This window comes from Etheostoma spectabile, chromosome 10 (genome assembly GCF_008692095.1).
Source record: "Etheostoma spectabile isolate EspeVRDwgs_2016 chromosome 10, UIUC_Espe_1.0, whole genome shotgun sequence".
Taxonomy (NCBI): Eukaryota; Metazoa; Chordata; class Actinopteri; order Perciformes; family Percidae; genus Etheostoma; species Etheostoma spectabile.
Window position 1 is genome coordinate 3,634,083 of NC_045742.1, and position 23,340 is coordinate 3,657,422.

Sequence of the window (23,340 nt, forward strand, 5' to 3'; positions counted from 1 at the left end):
CAGTGAGAGTACACAGGCACGCAACACAGGGACAACAGGGCATCATATTTATAACAAGCCAATCAGCAACCAGGCTCTACAATGGCTTCAGAGCAGCTGCAGTTCCCGTAATGTCCGCTGTCCAACTGTATTACAAACCATGCAAAAACCTCCTCAATGACATTTATGGGGAAACCATACTTATCCTCGTAACAGCGTCAGGTGCAGACTGTGAAATGGCCGCAGTTTCAAACACAGGGCTTGAAACAAAACTACTTGGTCAGGAAAATTTAGTTTTTTTTGTACTATACGTCATTTAAAAATAAGTCAACATTGACTTTTGGTTTCAAACAGGATGTGAACAGGGGTCTCCTGGGTGGAAGACCTGTGTTTGTTTGACCCACCTATTTTTGATGGAAAATAGGCGCATATTTTAAGCAGAACCAAGGTTTTGTTGGGGCCGTGTGACGGAGAGTGGCCATTTTCGAATTTTAGGGTACGGACACAACTTAGAGACTTTTGGGCAAACCTTAACTCCTCTCCCTTGAAGAGATATTTGACATGATTTTTTTCCAATGTTGCTCGAAGACTGCTGCACATATCACTCTGCACTGTAAAAACATTTCAAATTCAGTGTTTTATGGTCAGTGCAGATGGGCGACAGAATGAACACACACACACACACACACACACACACACACACACACACACAACACACACCAGACACACACACACACAACACACACACACACACACACACACACACACACACACACACACAGTGATTGTATTATCAGCTGGGATGGAAACAGGAAACTGAGAAAGTGGATTGTCATAGTTTATGAAATATTAATGAGAAAATATATGAGGAAAGATCTGACTATCTTTTGGTATTTCTCTTACATACAGTGCAAATATGTGTGTTTTATGTGTGAATTAGGGCTGCAACTAATGCCTATTTTCATTGTAGATTAATCTGTTGACTATTTTCTCGATCAATGAATAAGTTGTTTGCTCCAAAAAAAAAAAAAAAAATGTCCATCAGTATTTCCCAAAGCCCAAATCCTCAAATGTCTTATTTTCAATTCCCTGTCACAGAGGAGAGACTAAACTAGAAAATATCCACATGTAACAAGCTGCAATCAGAGAATGTTCTTTCTTACACTAAAATGACTCTTATCTCTAATCAAAATACTTGCAGATTAATTAAACAATTGACAACTATTCGATTAATTGCTTATTCTTTGCAGCTCTAGTGTGGATATAAGAAGATGTTCTGCATGTGTGCTGGATGTGTGTCGTGAGAAATCAAACACGTTTAATTTACCATGAAATATTTATGGCCAGTCCGCGGTAGAAGAGGAGCGATCCAGCGGTATTGATTTACAGACGGATAAGTGACTTGGAGCAAATGGCCTGAGTATTGACCCACGGGCTTCCCAGAACGGGGTTCCTGTCACACAGTTAGAAGGCTAAGAAGATCCCATTATCTGTTGTCTTAACATCAGCGTGATCCACTGTCTCACACCGTCCAATACCTGGCGGACTGGAGATCTACATCCAATCCACTTTATTTCTATAGCACATTTTACAAACACAAAGTTACAAAAAGTGCTGCACAGAAAACTCAAACATACAAAACAATTAATATGAAATATTGTAAAAAGAAAAAGAAAAAAATGAATAAATACTAAAATACAGTAAAACAATAAGAGACATCAGAGGCCCACACACTGTTGGGACATGGAGGGGCTGTTGGGGCTGTTTGGAAATGGAGGGGCTGTTCGGACATGGAGGGGCTTTTGGGACATGGAGGGACTGTTGGGACATGGAGGGGCTGTTGGGACATGGAGGGACTGTTGGGACATGGAGGGACTGTTGGGGCTGTTGGGACATGGAGGGGCTGTTGGGACATGGAGGGACTGTTGGGACATGGAGGGACTGTTGGGACTGTTGGGGCTGTTGGGGCTGTTTGGAAATGGAGGGGCTGTTCGGACATGGAGGGGCTGTTCGGACATGGAGGGGCTTTTGGGACATGGAGGGACTGTTGGGACATGGAGGGGCTGTTGGGACATGGAGGGACTGTTGGGACATGGAGGACTGTTGGGGCTGTTGGGACATGGAGGGACTGTTGGGGCTGTTGGGACATGGAGGGCCTGTTAGGGCTGTTGGGGCTGTTGGGACACGGAGGGACTGTTGGGGCTGTTGGGACATGGAGGGACTGTTGGGACATGGAGGGACTGTTGGGGTTGTTGGGACATGGAGGGACTGTTGGGGCTGTTGGGACACGGAGGGACTGTTGGGGCTGTTGGGACATGGTGGGACTGTTGGGACATGGAGGGACTGTTGGGGCTGATGGGACATGGAGGGGCCGTTGGGGCTGTTAGGACATGGAGGGCCTGTTGGGACATGGAGGGACTGTTAGGGCTGTTGGAACATGGAGGGGCTGTTGGGACATGGAGGGGCTGTTGGGACATGGAGGGACTGTTAGGGCTGTTGGGACATGGAGGGGCTGTTGGGACATGGAGGGACTGTTGGGGCTGTTGGGACACGGAGGGACTGTTGGGGCTGTTGGGACATGGAGGGACTGTTCGGACATGGAGGGACTGTTGGGGCTGTTGGGACATGGAGGGGCTGTTGGGGCTGTTGGGACATGGAGGGCCTGTTGGGGCTGTTGGGACATGGAGGGTTTGAAAATGGAATCGTGAACCCAGCACTTCCTGAATTAACATGTATTCCAAACTAATACTGATTTTCGTCTCTCTCAGGTCACTGAAGACGTTACGACAGAAGGACGGGAAAGTGCAAAAGACCAAGACACCCAGAGATCCCAGGCTTGGTGGCTACATGCTCAGTTCTCTTTGGTCTTGAGATAAACAACCACACTAATCAGCAGGAACCATGGATTTTGTAATGAAGCAAGCTTTAGGTGGTAAGTAATCAACTGTCAATGCTTTGGCAATTTTCTATGCTGCAATCAGGCCGGAACAAGTTGGTAGATTTCTGTGAGGATGGTGTAGAAAGATTTAGCTCAGAGCTCAATAAAGCCTGCGTTCTCATGTCGATTTCATTGAAAATGACCGGGGAAACAAATATAAAGCATCATTTCAAGGTTGTCTGTGCAGAGTTACATGTTGAGAAAGGCAGATCAACGATCATTTAATTGCTTAACCGTTGGATCAAATGGCATTAAATCTTGTAAAGACCTTTGTATTGGCAACAATGTACTAACAAAGACCAAAGTGTATCGAGACAGAAAAAAGACCAAGACTGTAAGGGGTTGAGACCAAGACCAGACCAGAGCAAGTCCCACACTGCATGACATGATAAATGTGGACCTTTGAGGATCAATATTGTACCTTTGTTGTACCAAGGTACAACAAAGTACCTGTAGAAAAGGTATAATTTTGTCCCATTAAGGTACCGCCCCAGTGACAAAGCCATTTTGTACCTTTAAGTGGACAAAAAGTTCCTTTCACATGTATTTGGGAGAAACTGTCATATCAGACACAAGGCAGAAATCAATTATAATATTCGAAATGTCTTCAAGTATTTTTTTTGTTTTCACATTTGTTTTATTAGGACAATGCACATTAATCAACATTTCTGCAAACACTGTAGTCCTACCTGGCATGCACGTCATATGGTGGGAAGAAACCGGAGCACCCAACTACCTGGATTCGAACCAAGAACCTTCTTGCTGTGAGGCAGAAGTGCGAACCACTTAGCCACTGTGCTGCCTATGATGTATTATTATTTATATAGTATTTATGTTTGAACCATTTTACAGGATGGAATAATCATCAGGATTTAATGTGATACATTTTTTATGCGAACAAGTTCTTTTGTAAGTTCAAAGCTTGGCCCCTGCTTTTCATTCATACCCCAGGTGACTTGTACATCGACTGAGGTTGGACTCAATCAGTAAGAGCAACATAAAACCGGCTGGGTGAATGTTCTTGAAAGTGAGGGGCCCCCAGGGGCCAGAGGTCAACGTCTCCTTAAATCAACCCTCTCATCTCATTTCATCAGTTCAGTGACCACCGGCCACAATGAAATGAGATTTATTCCTCTATAGCTCAGCCTGCCCCTCTCGCTTTCTTCCTCCCAAAACTCTCTCATCCCCATCACTTGATTATTTCTACCCCGTTCCCCCCCCCCCCCCCCCACGTCCCCCGTCCTTCCCCAATCTCACTTCCCCTCTTTCTCATTTCTTCATCTCGGTTTCATTCCATTGATTCCTCCATGCGTTATTCCCCCGATCCCTTTACGCACCTAAACCTTTTTCTCTCCTGAATTTTCTTCTCCTTTAAGAGGGTTCGACTGGGCCCAAATTATATTCAGACTAATTGGGTCTGGGTGTTGCTGTTCCCTCTCCATTTCAATCTGTCGGCTTTTGACCACGTTCTGGGTCTGGTCTAATGGGCTGTTTCTGATTGGGTCTGAAAGTCTTTGGGTGCTCCTTTTGATCTGCAGCCTATGTTTTTGCTTTATTTCTTCCATTACTGACCACTAGCTGGCCAGCCTAATCCAACATATTGGCTAAAGCTAATATAGTTAGCCTGAAGAAACAAGGGGTCGGTCCCCCTCAGGTAACGGTTCGGAGCCGCAATGCTGGAAACGTAAAACTAATCTACAACAGCAGTGTCTTTCTGATTTAACGTGATTTACACTGATTTAAGTGTTCTTGGACACACACAGTTTGTTGTATTCAATTTAATTTTATTTATATAGCGCTAAATCACAACAACAGTTATCTCATTGCACTTTCCATAAAGAGCAGGTCTAGACCGGACTCTGGGATGGTATTTATCTCCCAGGTCTTTCCATAAAGAGCAGGTCTAGACCGGACTCTGGGATGTTATTTATCTCCCAGGTCTTTCCATAAAGAGCAGGTCTAGACCGGACTCTGGGATGTTATTTATCTCCCAGGTCTTTCCATAAAGAGCAGGTCTAGACTGGACTCTGGGATGTTATTTACGGAAACCCAACAGTTCCCACCAAGAGCAAGCACTAGGACACAGAGGCAAGGAAAAACTTCCTTTAAGAGGCCGAAACCTCGAGCAGAACCATGGCTCAGGGTGGGGGGGGGGGGGGGGGGGGGGCATCTGCCTCTGCCTCTGCCTGTTGTAGTGGTTGACGTGCAGGTCTGCATGCACAGCAAACCCCCAATCACAGTCAGTGTTGATCAATGTATCTAACAAACCCCCAATCACAGTCAGTGTTGATCAATGTATCTAACAAACCCCCAATCACAGTCAGTGTTGATCAATGTATCTAACAAACCCCCAATCACAGTCAGTGTTGATCAATGTATCTAACAAACCCCCAATCACAGTCAGTGTTGATCAATGTATCTAACAAACCACCAGGCAACAATAGCCAACTGCAACCTGAATCTTAGAGGAAGCAACATGCATGCACTATCATTCAATGTCATTCACTTTAGCCTGGAGTGATAGTATAATATGAATACAATGGTGTCATGTCATCAACCAGAGTATTTAACCATCTAATTTCCCGCTCCAAAATCACTTTAGAAGAGAAGCTACATCGTTTTGGGGTTTGTAAAGCGTTAAAATTCAACAAAATCACCCCCGTTGTTGAGAATGATCTTGTTTTTCCAAATAGAGCTATGTCATTTGGGAAAAATGTGTCTTTTTTAATACTGCAATATACATCGCATGAAAAAATAATCGCAATGTCAGTTTTTTACCAATATTGTGCCTAACACACATGGAGGCAGGCGATTGGTCGGAGACGGTGAGACATTTCTCACAAATTACATTTGAAATCTCAACCTCACCTGGGACTTTATGCCTCTGTTATGTTCCGTAGCTAGGGGTAACGGTACATAAACATAAAACTGGATGTATTTGAAATTATATTTATTTAACCCTTGTGTGGTCTTCCCGTCAACCATGAAACATTGTTATTGCTTTTTCCGACATGTTTGACACTTTTTCAACGTTGTGGGTGCTTTTTTTATGTTTTTTTCCAAGTCATTTGACATTTCTAATGTTGATTTTTTTCAGTGTTTATTTCAAATGTCCCAAAAAACTGAAAACAGGTCAAATTTGACCCAAGGACCACATGAGGGTTAAGAATCAGGCAAAACAGAATCGTAATTGTTAAAATCAAAACAATGCCCAACACTAATTATGAAGCCTCCATCCCTCCATCTCTCCATCCCCTCCTACTTTGCATGTTCCAGGCTACAGTATAGCAGTTTACCTCTTCAGCCATCCCTCCATCCCTCCATCCCTCCATCCCCTCCTCCTTTGCATGTTCCAGGCTACAGTATAGCAGTTACCCTTCAGCCATCCCTCCATCCCTCCATCCCTCCATCCCTCCTCCTTTGCATGTTCCAGGCTACAGTATAGCAGTTTTACCCCTTCAGCCATCCCTCCATCCTCCATCCCTCCATCCCCTCCTCCTTTGCATGTTCCAGGCTACAGTATAGCAGTTTTACCCCTTCAGCCATCCCTCCATCCCTCCATCCCCTCCTCCTTTGCATGTTCCAGGCTACAGTATAGCAGTTTTACCCCTTCAGCCATCCCTCCATCCCTCCATCCCCTCCTCCTTGCATGTTCCAGGCTACAGTATAGCAGTTTTACCCCTTCAGCCATCCCTCCATCCCTCCATCCCCTCCTCCTTGCATGTTCCAGGCTACAGTATAGCAGTTTTACCCCCTTCAGCCATCCCTCCATCCCTCCATCCCCTCCTCCTTTGCATGTTCCAGGCTACGGTATAGCAGTTTTACCCCTTCAGCCATCCCTCCATCCCTCCATCCCTCCATCTCTCCATCCCCTCCTCCTTTGCATGTTCCAGGCTACAGTATAGCAGTTTTACCCCTTCAGCCATCCGTCCATCCTGGATTGAAGGGTTGTGATTTTCCACCCGTAGAGATGCTATCTTTGCTTTGACCTTTTCTCCTGGAACAGGGCGGCATTTATTTCATTGGGACGCAGCTGGTTGTCCATATAAATATATATACACACTTATACAGATGAGGTCTCTGTCGTGGTTTTGGTCCCAAGGGGAGTAAGACCATATTGAGATGAAATGCATACTCCAGCCAATGGGAGTGCAGTGTTTAGGTGGGCGTGTCAGGACATCAATCTAACAACAACAACAACAACAACAACAACAACAACAACAACAACCCCACAGTGTTTCTCTTGGATAGAAATGACCCAATCTGATTGATGTTGTAGCAGCCAAACATATTTTTGTATTTATTTTTATGTGCCAGGTTTCTAATATTAATTAAAGGGGGAAATAGAAACTTTCTAGAACAAAAACCTCCATTTAGTAAACGTTGACATTCAAGGTTGACTGTTTTCTCTCGAAGTTTATTTCATTCTTTATTTTTTCATTATTATAAATTGTATCATATATACTTATGGTGAATTTCATAATTGCCTGTCAACAAATCTCACATTCTTACATGTTCAGCTAACCTGCTGTGCACGAACCAAAATAGTTGTAGTTAGTTTTAAGTTAGAATTACACCTGTAATCATTGGAATAAATTAATCTGAAGTTTATAATTTTCCAATTTTCTCTATAATTAGTGCAAGACTACTGTCCATAGATCTTTCTTGTCAATTTCCTGCAGAAATTCAATGGAATTTATTTGGATATCACAGACCCGTGAAATAAAACATGACTTTTTTCTATTTAAAAGTTTAAAAAAGTGACAAATGATTGCATGAAAACACTATTTTGAAAGTAGATTATAAAAAAATTCTCGATTTTTTTCTAACTTTCATTTGAAATCTGCCCTCCTTTATTTGAGACACATTCACTTTGTCCAGTTAACCTGCAACTTTATTTTTAATTTACCACACACACACACACACACACACACACACACACACACACACACACACACACACACACACACACACACACACACACACCACACACACACACACACAGGCCTAACTAATGTCATTAGATGTTGGACAACTCCAGAACATTTCATTGGTGCAGACGGAGGTATAGATTTCAGCTTCGGGCCACAGATCGTATTTACTGGTTCTTAATTAGAAATCGAGTTCATCAGAGTTTCCTCGTTGCGTTAGATTAATCCGTCCAGGACAGCGAGGCGGATCCATGGCCCGGGGTGGGAACCTCACTGGGCGGACACCATGTTTGTTTGTCAGTACAAAACCATCAACAGCTCGACCATTTTTACATTTTAAATAAGCATCAAGATCAAAGTTGATTAGGAATGACAAAAAACCTTAAACACAACATGTGATTGGAATATATACGGCGAGAGATGTTTACAAGTCTCTGAGCATGATCCCAAGTCAAGTTTCAAGTCTTTGAGCTAGAATCCAAGTCAAGTCTTTGAGCTAGAGTCAGAGTCAAGCCTCAAGTCTTCGAGCTAAAGTCCATGTCAATTCTCAAGTCTCTGAGCTGGAGTCAGTCAGGTCTCAAGTCGTTGAGCTAGAGTTCAAGTTAGGTCATTGAGCTAGAGTCCAAGTCAATTCTCAAGTCACTGAGCTAGAGTCAGAGTCAAGTCTCAAGTCTCTGAGCTAGAGTCAGAGTCAAGTCTTAAATCTTTGAGCTAGAGTCCAGGTTAAGTCTTTGAGCTAGAGTCAGAGTCAAGTCTCAAGTCTTTGAACTATAGTCCAAGTCAAGTCTCAAGTCTCTGAGCTAGAATTCAAGTCAAGTCTTAATTCTTTGAGCTAGAGTTAGATAGATATTTTTTAATTAGCGCTTCTTTTGTTTGGTCCTTGAATGAAGATTTTAAAGCCAAAGCTTCTGATGAATGGCGCAGTAGCTGCCGATGCGGCCGACATGTTTGTAGTCCTCTCACACGTGTAGCCGCGCGCAGCAGATACGAATTACATGTTATGTAGGTAGGTTATGATCAGTTTATATCAACGTTTCCTAAACACAAAGATTGTCCAGCATCTGGACGCCTTTAGAGGACAAGTCTTAAGTCAAGTCTGAAGTCAATGTGTGACCCGAGTCCGAGTCTCAAACTTGAGTCCCCATCTCTGATATACTGTGAGAGATGCTGCTTATGCTGCTTATTTGACATGTGTGCAGCTGATCAGATGTGACCACTGAGTCTCTCTACAGCCCATATCTTTAGTAATAAACAAAGTTCACCCTATCTCGTACCTCGTCTCTGGAAAAGTGCCATTAAAACATTTATTTTGTCCCCAATATGTACTTCCTGCCTTCGCCAGGATATCAAAAACGTGAACATCTCACATTTTCTCATGAATAAGCTCATATAAAAGATAACGTCTAGGTAATCTGTGAGGGATCAGCGTGAACTGGTCCTGACCAGGCAGGTCGAACTCACGGTTTAATTTCCTGTGCAGGCGGGATGATGGCGATCGGGCAGGGAAGGTGCAAAAAAAACAGGAAGTGGAACGTGCAGGTTGATTAGTTGACCGGAGACTCCACACAGACCCAAACCAAGAGCACTTCAGCTGAATGTGTGGGGTTTTGGATTCGGGCACAAGGCCGCACCGCTTCCCAAACATCTGATCGATGTGGTGCTCATGTGACTTATGAGGGTGTAATTTGGAAATGGAGGTCATCCATTATTAAAATGACTTTAATTTTTCAAACCCTTCCACCTCGAACAAATTACCCAGCTCCACTGCCATCCATCTGAGCGGCCGGAGGGGGGGGGAGTCAATGGTCCATGCTTTGTCTCTCTGATTTTCCTCTGTCTTGTGTTCTCCTTCAATCCATCCTCATTGTTCTCTTTCATTCTTAACCCTCGTGTTGTCTTCACTTCCGGGACCCTCTCGTGTCCCTCGGGTCAAGCTGACCCGGGATTTATTTGGGGTTTTAAAAACAATTCTGAAATAAAATCTCACTTCATAATCTATTAACAAATATTGTCTTTATTGAGATAACATATATGTTTAGGGAATGCATCAGTCTCTACTAGCACACAATTAAAAATGGAAGTGGGGTTAGTTTTTTGTCATAAGGTTATAATTCATGTTAAAAATCTACTATGGAAAAAACATAAGTGTCATATCCAGAATAATGTTCTGAATTGAGTCAGGAATACATGTTTATCACAGGAAATAAGGAAAGGACGTTGATTTTCAGGTAGAAAACATGTAACTTGTACCATTTTTCTTCTTGTAAAAATGTGAAATGGGTCAATTTGACCCGAATACCAAACAAGGGTTAAGCGCTGGCTTCCATCTTTCTGCCTCTTACTTTTTACCTTTTCGTTACACTTGCTCCACCTAAATACATTTTCATACAGTTCTCAACATGATTTGAAGTAGCCTAAAGCCCAGACCAAAGATTTGCAAGACAAGTTACAACTACTTGCAACCTGCCAGTTGCCACCAATGCAATGAAACGGTGTGTCATCTCTTCTGCAACGACTCTTTGTACTTCCATCCTAACTTCCAATTGCCAATCACAACAGCTGGTCAGTCTGACGTCACGTTGCCTGAGCTCATTAATATTCATGAGCTAGGTGAAGGATGCTGATTGCCAGGCTCTCATTGGCTAGCTGTGAGCCAATCAGAGTCAAGCAGCTTAGGTAGTTGAATGTTAATGAGAACCGGAACAAATTGAGTCTTCGTGCAGGCTTTCTATACCACGCTAGAATGGCTTGACACAATGTAACAAACGCCTTGTTTCCACAGAAAATGTTACAAAGTTCATGGTAGAACTTCAGACATTACCACAAAGTAATGAAATTCGTGTGGTAATGCACCTTTAAGTTCAAAAACCAGCTGCCTGCAACTTGACCAGCTGAGTCACAGGTATCGTAAAAACCCAAAGGATACCCAAACCTATTCAGGAAGCAGGTTCAAATTAAAAAAACAACACCACTTAAATGGCATGCTCAAAATTAAAAGTATAAAACTTTGTTTTGTTTGTTTTATGTTTATTGTCTCTATGGGGAAATTAAAGTTGCATAGAAATCTCATCACATGGCATTTTAACAACATTAAGACAAACAAGACAAAGAAAACCTGAATTATGTAGACATTGCTACTCATAACATAGACCAGAGCACTCAGGCATGTCGGGGCGGGGGGGGGGGGGAGGGAGTAAGGTTCCAGACCAGCTAAAATAAAATAACATAACATAGCGGAAAACAGCCATACAAAAGTCTCTGAACAACCCACGTGCATATTTGCTTACGTAAGCTCTTCAAACAGCCGCTTCAGACGCCCACAACACTCTCCAGAGGGAGTAGATTGGACATGTACCAGCATCCTGGTCTGGCGTGGAAAAGTAATAATTCATAAGAAAGGAAAGAAAATGAACTTGGCATTTTTTGCGAGGCACCAGCTAATGTTCAAACAGCACATTACCCCAGAACATGGACACATTTCTGGAAGGCTGTGTGGCTGTAAATGTCACGGCGGCATAATTTAATGGATCTGACAAATGGATTTCTGTCACTTTTCTTTTCTCGGGTTTTCCTTCCGCTAAAAAAATTCACCTCAAGCAAACAGAATACACAATTTCCTTCAGTTTTTGAAAAAATCTATCACAACTTTCAATCAAAAACCCTCATTCACCACCGTATCCTGTATTTCTTCCTATTTTCCTTCTGCTTTATCTGTGTTTCTATCTTTCTCTGTGGCTTCCCTCGCTGCCCACCAGACAGGAGATATCAGACTTCCTGCAGAGAGGGGCCGGGTGCAACGCCACCGCGCCTCGGATATGTTTGCACTCTCAGATAAATATTATATGACATCTTCTGGTTGAAGAGACGCTTTCTTCACTCCGTGGCCTCGGCTCGAGACGATACAGTTTATTTAACCCTTTTCCAGCAACATTAACGTGGTTCACTAACAATCATCCTCCTCTTCTACTGTCTGTCTCACATCTACCTCCTGACCTGAGAGAAAACAAATGACTTTGCAAAATGTCACAATATCTTAACGTGTTTCTTCTTTCATTCATTATAAATGAGTTCAACTGAGACTTGAGTGGATGATTTGTGACGTTTTTGCTTCAGTGTTTTGCTCTTTCTGTCTGAATCGTTTCTAGAATGACCAGTTATGAAAGATAGTGGGGAAATATACTGAAGTGGACCACATGTGAAACATGCACTGGTGTTCGGAGTTTGAAGGCTGAATTTTGAGTTTAGTCTCTCAGAATGAGAAAAAGGTCAGAATTAAGACTTTTTTTGTTCCCAAAAAAATTTGACTTTATAAAAAAAAAAGTCAGAGTTCTGACTACCCGACCAAACCCTCCAGGGTTCATTTTAAACAGACCAAACAAGGTAGGTGCAAAAGTAGGGCTGGGCGATGTAGAGATAATTAAGTGTCACAATATTCTTGAGTAAATACCTTGATGTTGATAATCCAACGATATTGTATGGTTGAGCATTGGTCCCAGAAATGATTTAATGACTTAGTGGGTAAAGGTAAATAATAAAACAGCTAGAACAGTCTGGTAAATTCAGAAAATGACATAATGTCACTGGAATACAGCCTGTAAAACCAGGTAAAGACACTTACTATAGTACGATATTACCATACTGTATATCCATAATCTAAGACGATATCTACTCTTATATCGCGATATCAATACAACATTGATATATAGCCCAGCCCTATGTGAAATCAACCTAAATTAATCCTATTTGCACTTTGGGGGAAAAGCACCCGCAAAAAGACAGGAATCTGCACCAGACTGGATGTGTCTGGATTTGGCAGCAGTGACGTTGAGCATGACGCCGCCCTGTCTCCGCCTCTTTAAACCCTGAGCTGTTGTGCGTTACAGCCCCTGTGGCACAAAAACGTAGCCAGCGAAAAAGATTGAGGGAAGTAAAGAGCGTCTGATTGCAACATAAGAGGACTGGGGCCGTTTGAGCACTTTGCCCCGAATTGCCCACCTTTGTCTGCGGTGGAAATCTGTGAACTGGCCTCTAATGGACTGACAGAGGAGGGGAAGTGGACAAGGAAGCAAAGGAAAGAAAGGAAGAAGGATAGATGAGTCCTGTCCATCAAAGTGATGGTTGTGTTGTGGAGAGGGAAGCGAACGCTGGGAAGAAATTTGGTTTGAAAGGAAGGGAAAGAGTAGGAAAGATGGAACAGGAAGTAAATAAATGAATGAAAGGCAGTTGATAAAAGAAGCAGAAGGTCACAGGGATGGATGGATGATGGATGGATGGATGGTGATAGATGGATGGATGGATGATGGATGGATGGAGGGAGGGAGGGAGGGAGGGAGGGAGGGATGGATGATGGATGGATGATGGAGGGAGGGATGATGGATGGATGGATGATGGAGGGAGGGAACATGTGAAGGGTAAAGATGCTGACGGGTCAAAGAGAAAACGCTCTACCTCTCTGGCAAGTGGAGTAATAATTACTTTATCATTTCATTTACAATATTTAGCTCTACTCTATACTAGCCATACTCTGCATACTCTGACTTAGAGTCCATACGTCCATTTTTCTTTTCTTTTGACTAAGGATATCAGTGTTTTATTAATAGGGCTGCAACTAACAACTATTAATCTTTCTATTATATTCTCAATAAATCCAATAGTTGTTTGGTCAAGAAAATGGTAAAACATAGCCATCAGTGTTTCCCATAAGCCCAAAATGACGTCCACAAATGTCTAGGAAATAGAAATTTTTCACTTTTAACAAGCTACAAAAATAAGAAATGTAACTATTTTTCTTAAAATGACTCAACCCAATTACTTGATAATCAAAATAGTTGGAATATTCAAAACACGTAACAGCATTGCGTGTGTGTTGGTGTGTTCATGCGTGAGCAACCGTTTTCTCATGTGTGTGTGTTTTTGTTTGTGTGTGTGTGTGTGTGTGTGTGTGTGTGTGTGTGTGTGTGTGTGTGTGTGTGTGTGTGTGTGTGTGTGTGTGTGTGTGGTTGCACGCACTTGCTCTGAAGGTGTATGCTCACACACGACACACAACACACACACACAGTTCCAGTACATATGGTGTGTGTTTGAGTGTTTCAACACAATGAGGCACACTCAGCGGACAGCGTGACCTTAACCTGCCTCCCCAGCGAGTCCCCCCCCCCCCCCCCACCCCACCAGCTGAGTGCTAATTTGTCATCTCCAGATTTGCTGCCACCACACAGCGCTGCAGGGCAACGAGGAGCACTATATGAGTCTGCTGCAGAGCTACAGGACCGCCCCCCCCCCACGGCCTCACAGACCCCCCGAGCCAACCACAGAGTCCTTAAGCACCATTTCTTCTCAGTAAATTACTCTGGTCCTTCCGAATGTTCTCCTTCGGCTCCTGTGTGCTTTAAAAGAGGCAGTACTTCATTTTTTATTGCCACATAACGCTAAATGACCACAATAATTCGGTGAGGGTTGATGATGGTAATAAGGGTCGGTAATCGATATAGCGATGACTGAACCGTTAATCTTTAACGACCTTCCTGGCTTTCAAAAGTAACTTTTAGTCATTTTCTCAAACCAAACCTTCCACACTGAAGTCAGTGGGAAAAAAAACAGAGAACAGAAAAACAGCTGAGTGTGATTAAAGGTTCCTCGGGGCCACCATGTAGAGACATTGTGTCATACTCCGAAAAGACACGCCCACCGGAGGGGAGAAACTCTCCACTCTCCGTTGACTTGTTTTCATCAATTTCTCTCTGCTAGCAAACAACAGAAAAATGCCTAAAAGCTGCTGTGTGGTGATATCCACATCTGACATCAATTTTCATAAGCTGCCGACCCAAAAAACTGGGCTTTTATGAAGACAAAAGTGAATACAGACATAATGTCGGACATAATGTTAATATCAATAATGCTTATTGTCAGGATCCCACAGTCTTTAAGTCTGCGACTTAATTACGTTCTGTTTCTATTAGATGTCCTGAAAACAAGAACATAATCTAAAACTTAACAAATTTGGCGTTCGCATCAAGTCTGGTGAAAATGTACGTATTTTAAGGGTTTGGGGAAAAGGTGCCCAAAAATGGCTAATGGTTATTAAAAGAAAAACTTTTCATCAAACGGTGTGGGCGTGGCATGGCGGCCATTTTGAGTGTTTAGTGATGAAGGAGAAAGTGGCTGCTACAGTGTACATTGTCATATCTGCTTGAAATTTCCCAGTTCTTCTTGTGATACTGAGCCGGCCCCTTTACTTTAACCACACCCTTATACTCCAGCCACGCCTCCTTTTATGGCTTTTGAACCATTTAATGTAAAATTGTGTGTGAGGTATCATTGAACTCAGCAGAGAGTTCCCATTTTCATTGGTGATGGTTTGACCCGCCCCCTATGCGTTAGCTACGCCCCTTTTTATAACTAATGACCCGTTTGATGTCGAGTTTTGTGTGAGGTATCATTGTTCCCATTTTCATTGGTGATGGTTTGGCCCGCCCCTCTGCTTTAGCCACGCCCCATTTTTCAGCTAATGACCTGTATGACGTAGAGACTTGTGTGAGGTATCCTTGAACTCAGCAGGGAGTTCCCGGTTTGCAGCTTTAATGTGATTTGCTCCTTAGGTGTTGTAATGACGAGGCATTTTTCAATACTCAATACAAAAAAATATAGAAAAAAGTATTGAAGTTCGGTATTCAACCCAAACACACGTGTAAAGCAGATAAAACAGATGAATAATCAATATGATTACTTTCATAAGGAGCTTGTTAGCAGTTAACCCCATTCAATGACCCACTGGAGCACTAATGACTTTTCAAAAATGCAGTTGCTGAATTTTAATGATGTCAAGAAGCTACACAACCAACAGCATTATTTAAAAAAAAAAGAAGAAATCTTTGGGATACACTGTAGGAAACACACAGCTCTCCAATGTTTATTTTTCACTCAAATAATCTCCTCAGCAGTAAAACATATTTAATTTTTATTCTGGCTCTGGTTAAAGAAAGGCCCTGGATGGTAAAGCAGGCCGGCAGCCAGGCTCTCCTCTCACTATTGCCCGAGAGGAAGATCAATACTCAGATGAAGTTTTCTCCCCGCTGGAGGATCCATAATTCATACACGCTCAGGTGGTCCTGTATTTACTATCGATCAGAGGGCGGTAACAGGGGCGATATCAATAGGCCAGAGGGAGTTTCTTTTACATCTAGAAAGCAGCTTCTGTTGCAGATGAAGAGCTGATCCCGCTTTATAGGAGCAGAGGCAGAGATAGATGGAGCTGAGGTAAGTAGGTGGAAGAGCCCAAAACATCCAGAGAACCTTCTCTTAGGATTGTTTTACTTTAGTGTAGTACATCGTGCACATGGGAAATTTATTTTAAAGGTGCCCTACCACACGTATTTCATGACTTTGTGGTAATGTCTGAAGATCTACCATGGACTCTGTAACTTGGTTACCTTGTTTCAAGCCATTCTAGCGTGGTATAGAAAGCCTGAAGGAAGACTCCGCTCGATTTTTGCCAGTTATCATCAATATTCAACAAGCTAAGCTGCTTGACTCTGACTGGCTAACAGCTAGCCAAGACTGCCTGGGTATCAGCATCCTTTACCCAGCGAAACTGGGCGAGCTCATGAATATTAATGAGCTCAGGCAACATGGCATCAGACTGGCCAGCTGTTATGATTGGCCTGATTTCTCCTCTTATGTCTTCTGTGGCTAGAGCTGACAGAAGAGGTAGGAGTTAATTTTCACATAACACACACACATACGTGTGGACCTAACATATTTAAAAAAAAAATGAGTACGTACGTCGTTTTGTGTGGCAGGGCACCTTTAAGAAAAGCTATACCATTGAAGCAGACAATGTCTTAACTGCCATTAAGATAACAAAATCAATCAAGCAAAGTTACATTTTTTTAAACTTCTTATAAATTATGACACAAGACCCACTTCTGCCGCTCTTTTGGTGACAAAATGAAAATTTTGATCAATCAACTGAGTGTCAGAAAATAGTGTAAAACTCCCATCCCATTTCCTCGAGTCAAAGGTCTTCAGATGACCAAGAGTCCAAAAGCCAAAGAGATTTAAATTACAGCAAAAGCAAACCCTCACATTTTAAAAGCAGCATCCAGACAATACACGGCAAAAATTCCTTGTGGTTAGTTTTCAGTCAATCAACTACTCAATTCATTGCCTGGATATAGTCCAGATAACCCCAAATTCATTTTGAAAAAGACTTCTCCTTTGTCGTTTCAATGCATCCGTCATCTGTGGAAGAACAACAGGGGTGGCAGTAGTTCAGTTCAATTCAATTCAATTTTATTTATATATGGCTAAATCCCAACAACTAGTTATCTCATTGCGCTTTCCATAAAGAGCAGGTCTAGACCGGACTGTGATGTTATTTACAGAAACCCAACAGTTCACCAAGAGCAAGAACTAGGCCACAGAGGCAAGGAAACACTTCCTTTAAGAGTCAGAAACCTGGAGCAGAACCATGGCTTAGGGTGGTGGGGCATCTGCCTCGACCGGTTGGGGGGGGGGAGAGAAAGAGACGGAGAGAGAAAGAGAGACAGTGAGAGAGAAAGACACAGACAGACAGACAGACAGAGAGAGAGACATGGAGAATTGTAGCAGAGGGTGTTGAGCAGGAACATGGAGGCAACAGGTGACTCCAACCACAGATTCAGAGCCAGAAACACCTGTTCAGTCCATAGGGAGTTGGGTTGGGAACCAGAGGGTCGCAGGTTCAAGTCCCCGTATGAGCGTGGACTGGTAGCTGGAGTGATAGCAGTTCACCTTCGAACCCTCTCAACCACTCAGGGCGCCACTCCCCCACATCTCTCCATTAGTGCATACATAGGAACTGAGCATGTGTGTGTATTTTAGGCCTGTGTGTAGTAGAGTATCAAATGTAATTTAATTACAAAAATATAATTATAGCATCACCCTCTTCCTGTTGACAGCAAGTGATTCAGCAGATTTCCCTCCAAATACAACACATATGTTGTTGGTTATGTGTTTAACACTTCAGGTACATGTCAAAGAGGGACGTGGAGGTACAGGTAGTTCTGACAGATGGCCGACACCAGATGGACGAATGTGTCTTCCTCTGTCTCAGCGGTTCTTTGAAGTTTTTCCAGCTGGCCGGTCTCCTCCAGTCTTGTTCTATCCAAGACACCTCGAGGATCTTCAGAAACCCCATCACCAAATAATCCTCGGAACTGCTTACGCACAGGGTTTTCATATGTTAATTTGACAGATAAGTGTCAGCGTTCATGTGCTCTATTTATGTATTTTATTTTTAATAGTGGTCTGGGTTGATTGGGATGAATGTATCCAATCCAATATGATTGATGCAAAATGATAATATCAATACATGTCATCATCTTGGACATGTGCCGTTATTCTTTGTGTAATCAGATTTTTTTAATTTAATTTTACATTCCGAAATTATCAACAGATACGAACATTTGACATTGGAATGTGTCCCAGAGCCAAAAAATACAGAGAGGAAAGCTGGGAGGGAGGGAAACAAAACAACACATGCAGAAACAGACACACACACACACACACACACAGAGAAAGACACAAGACAAGGGACCAAACACATGGCTACACCCTGTGCCAAGTGTCCAGGGTCTTTCCTGGCGCTCCATGGAGAGCTCCATGTACACAACACCCAAAAAGAAAAGGGTCCATGTACAGATAGACAGGACATGAGGTGGTTTTCCAACGGGTTGCAATCATTCTCTTAGCAGCTGTGAGTCCAGCAAACACAGCACGCTTTTGAGCTTTAGAGAGCTGGTAGGCTGACAGGTCATTCAGAATCAAAACTTTAACACTAACAGGCACAGTAACATTAAACAAGCTGGAAATTTTGGATGCAATGTTGTTCCAGAACTGACCAACAGGAGAACCCTCCCAGAACATGTGAAGATATGTAGCTTGTGCTTTCATTGGGCAGAAAGTGCATAAAGGACTGTTAATTATTTTCATGTGGTGCATTTTCACAGGGGTGAGATATGTCCTATTAATGAAAATGTAGTGAATCTGCTGATGAATTGTGTGATACTTCTGTAATGTTAGACCATATATCATGCCAGTCGAGATCAATACTCAGTCCCGGGCACCACAAGCCCAGATCCTCTTGATAAGAAGGAGCGAGCAGCTAGATATCACTGAGAACTGATAAAGCCTGGAAACCATACCCCAGTTTTTAGGCTGCACAGTAAATATCTTCCGAATAGGATGGATGGGCAGAGCCCTCTGCCAAGGGACACCGTATGCCTTGAGTGCTGATCTCAACTGCAGGTTAAAGAAGAAAGAGGAACGTGGTAGATTGAGTGCATTCTGCAAGTCGGAAAAAGATAACAGGCCAGCCTAGCATGTGCCTTCATTTCGAAATTTCCTCTTTGTATTTATGCTTTCAATTATAGAAAATTGTTTGTTTTTCATAAAAACTTCTGGAAGAGCTCAGTAGTAACAATTTCAAATCCTATTTTAGTTGCTCTTTGATACTGTAAATAGAACTGATGGTGTTAAATGGACACATGATGGGGCAACCTCGAGCTCACCCAGTAGCGTGTGCACTACATGTGGGCTGAGTCCTTTGCAGGCAGCGGCCGCAGGTTTGAATCCGACCCACGACCCATTGCTGTACGTGCCCCCCCCCCCATTTCTCTCTCCCCTTTCCTATATTCAAGCTGGGCTGTGAATAAAGGCCATAAAATCCCCCAAAAACATAATCTTGGGAAAACAAATTTGTTATTTGAAAATAAAAATGGACATTGTGTAGTCTTTTATTGATTGCAGGGCCCTGAATTGAATGAAATTATATCATGGAAGAGTTTGCTGGAAAAATGTGAACAGGTATTTAGTATTTCCCCCAGCAATTATTGTCAGGGTGGGAAAGTGTGTAAAACCGCAAAGTCAGCCCGTGTTTACCTCCAACATCTGTATATCTCTTTTCTGTCCAGGGGCCACCAAAGACATGGGTAAGATGCTGGGTGGGGAGGAGGAGAAGAAGGATCCAGATGCTGCCAAAAAGGAGGAGGAGCGGCAGGAGGCGCTGAGGCAGCAGGAGGAGGAGCGGAAGGCCAAGCACACCCGCATGGAGGCCGACAGGGAAAAAGTACGGCAGACCATCAGGGACAAGGTAGGAATGTCTCCTCTGGTTTGACTAATGTTTTAACTTTATGACTTCTAATGTGCATCCAAAAGAGACGTTTAAGTCCCGCCTCCAACGGAGGGGAAAACAAATCTCCACTCTCCATTGACTTGTATTGTGCAATACAAAGTAGGTAACTACTAATAATAAGTGAGGACTAATAATAGACTTTTATTTGTAGACAACTTTTAGGACTGCCAAGGACACCTTGCACACATTGATAAAAACATGTAACATGACATCTAGTAAAAACAATGATGTCAGTAAAATCAAGGGGCACACGGTTGGTGTGCCAATTTAAACAGATGTGTTTTAAATTGGGATTTGAGTTGATGAAGAGAGTGCAGTTGACGGATGTGTGTGTTGAACCAAAAAACCTTTTTTACGAAGACAAAGGTGGACACAATGGTGAAAAATGACACTAAGCTAACGCTGTGCCCAAAATTACGTTTACATCAAGCATTTTGCTAATAAGTTAAAAATCCAAATGGCAGTTTTAGGCTATTATTTGGACAGGCTATGCAACTTGTGTTGTGTTTAAATTTGGATAACTCTCAAAGCAATGCAGTGTAATGTTTGCAAGTGCCTTAGCCTGCTAATAAATAGTTAACATTAGCTTACTAACAGCTAACTTGTCCTGTCTGGTAGACTTATGTTGCTAAAATAATCCTTTGACATGCTTAAATTTAATGTTTGTAGCTAGCTACATGCGCTAACAACTTGTTAGCGCTTCAGCCCTTAGTTTAGTATTGTGGCGCAGATTGTTTTCCCCTCCGCTGGGCGATGCGTTCAGGGTACGCGATGCGTTCTGTCTCTGTTCTGCAGTGGAATAGGTTAGTATGGTCATCAGTCCCAGAAAACATGTTCCTAAAATATGCTCCACAGCCTGTAAATGTGTTACTTCTTCCTAAATTAGGTACAACCTTTGCAACTCTGGATGGCAAAAAATGGAATTGGAGCTGCAAAGTTTTAACAGCCTCTGAGCTTTTCTTCTTATTTCTAATCCAACCCAAATTCCGCATATCAACTTTTTGTCCTCTCTCTGTTCAGTATGGGCTGAAGAAGAAGGAGGAGAAGGAGGCGGAGGAGAAGGCGGCCATGGAGCAGGCCTGCGAGGGGTCCCTGACACGCCCGAAGAAGGCGATCCCGAGAGGATGCGGAGACGAAGACGAAGAGGACGAGGAGAGCATCCTTGACACTGTCCTCAAGTTTCTGCCCGGACCTCTGCAGGACATGTTTAAGAAGTGAAAAAAAAAAAAAACCCACTACTAATCAAACAAACCCTAAATCCAGGGTCCAGGCTGCGGGGCAAAGGGAGGCGGGGGTCTTTCTGTCAGGGACTTTGGGTTGAGTGGACCTGCAAGAGGGACTGGGGGCATTGGTTTCAGTGTAGATTTAGGGCATGTAGAAGTGGAAAGGATTTGGGTGGGGGGGGGGGGAGGTCCTGCCAAACTGTTAGAGGCTACACACTGCCTTTCTAGAAATTGTTTACTTTGTTCTTTTCTACTCCTCGTCGATTGCGTCATTCTTCCCCCTTTTATTTGCCACAACTGCCGTACAACCTTTCAACTGCCACTTAGCACAACTCTTACAACTACTAGTCTTTTTGTCCTTTTCTTGTTGCAATTTTTTTTACACCTATTACGATCAAACCTTTTGATTGGTTGGTCGTCATCTGTTGCTAGACAATGGTGACCAATGGAGAACAGTTTTCCCCTAAAAGGACAGTTCACAGTCCTGTTCTCATGCTTCTGTGGTTTTTCCAACGGCACTGCCACCATGTTATCCAGTAGATGGAGCATGTCGTGTTTACTTCAGTGGGTGTTTTCTACTTTTATGAACTTCGTGTAGGTCTTTGTATTGAAAATCAAACAAAAAGATGAATCAGCATTTGAGTTTTTAGGACATGTGCCTTCATACCATCTCCTCTAGCGGAGGGATTGTAAATGAGGGTTTAATTTTGAGTCAAACAGGTGTACAGTTGTTGGTAGCATGTAGGCATGCGTTCAAAGTTACAACATCAGACACTTTTGGAATAATGTATTTGATGTAAAGTTGGCGTATTTTGGGGTTTCCAGAAGCCATTTTTCAAACTACTTCTGGAAATCCCGGACCACGTTTTGAAGGCCTCACAGTCCGCAAACGTATTTAAAAACATAAGTCACTGTTACCTACAAGAACTGTTTGCTGAAGAAAACGATTTTTATTTCCCTCCTACGTCAATCTCTACTTTAAGGCTAAAAAAAAGCTAGACTTTCTAAGCATGTCAGCTAGTTAGACTGCCATCATGCTAGAGAAATAAAATCTAAGATCTTAAAACGTGTCAAGACCTCGTGTCAATGTATGGATTTTGGATTCTGAAATAGATTTTTATTTAGCTCAAGATATCTTGTTTTAATCCCATTTGTTGACCTCCAGAAATTACAGATTTACACACAGCTTAAAGTCATCATGATTTTAGTTAGTGTGGTCCCCAAAGACAATCAAAGTGATGACCAAGGGGGGCAGCAAGTACTGTACATATTGTCATTTCCTGTCACACCATCTATGATTGGTTCAAAGTGGGTTCTACATTATGCACTTGAATAACTGATTGCTATTAAGTGTCTCTTAATTTTATTTCGTCTTCTTCACACATGAATGCAAATGCCAAATGTCGTGCAAATGACTTTGACTATTACATTTTGCGAATGTGCTGCCAATTATTTTCAATACACTCGTTGAATTGTGATTTCATTCACATTGCAGCGGATCTAACCTTTTCTCCTCATCTTTTCAAACGCATAAATTTACCTTGATTGAAGTTCATCAACATCGAGACCAAAGAAATACTGGTGAGATCTTACATTTCTTTTGTCACGCCGAAAACAACAGATGCGCATGCCAAATCTGTTTTTTTATGGTACGTGCGAGGCGTGTGCATGCATCCCTAAGACCACCACTTAAACTAAAATGTTACTCTCCAATTTCCTCAAAAGTATTCCGTGGCTAAATAAAACTCCTTCCATCTGTAGACTGAACCTGGGAAAACTGGTTTGTGAGTTCACTAACTCAGAGCTGAGTATACTCTGCATCCTGTATCTTTGAATCCAACAAAATAAAATAGTGATTTGTCATATAGCATTTAAGTAGATGTACTGTAAATCGAAACAATCTCCAATTAGTAAAAGTACCTAATAATACAGACATGTATCAGTAAAACAAAGCATGTGGGTTATTCCTAAATGATGATTGAACTTAAAATAACTCTAGGAATTAAGAAGACTAATGAGGAAATTGTCATAAGCACTGTAAAAAGTGCTTTTTTTTTCATTTTCTAGCTCAGATAGGACTTTTCATTAGACAAAGCC

At 42.5% G+C, this 23,340-nt stretch overlaps 1 protein-coding gene across 1 annotated transcript in view; it reads left to right on the forward strand.

The window, feature by feature from the left end:
- The window catches only part of cplx2b (complexin 2b), a 57,781-nt gene extending 35,926 nt beyond the window's left edge, over positions 1–21,855 (forward strand). The window contains exons 2-4 of the mRNA XM_032527662.1: positions 2,748–2,911; positions 19,800–19,978; positions 21,041–21,855. Of these exons, the coding sequence (XP_032383553.1) occupies positions 2,881–2,911; positions 19,800–19,978; positions 21,041–21,238 (408 nt within the window). The 5' untranslated portion in view covers positions 2,748–2,880 and the 3' untranslated portion in view covers positions 21,239–21,855. The remainder of the gene's footprint in view (positions 1–2,747; positions 2,912–19,799; positions 19,979–21,040) is intronic.
- Positions 21,856–23,340: the final 1,485 nt, after the last annotated feature.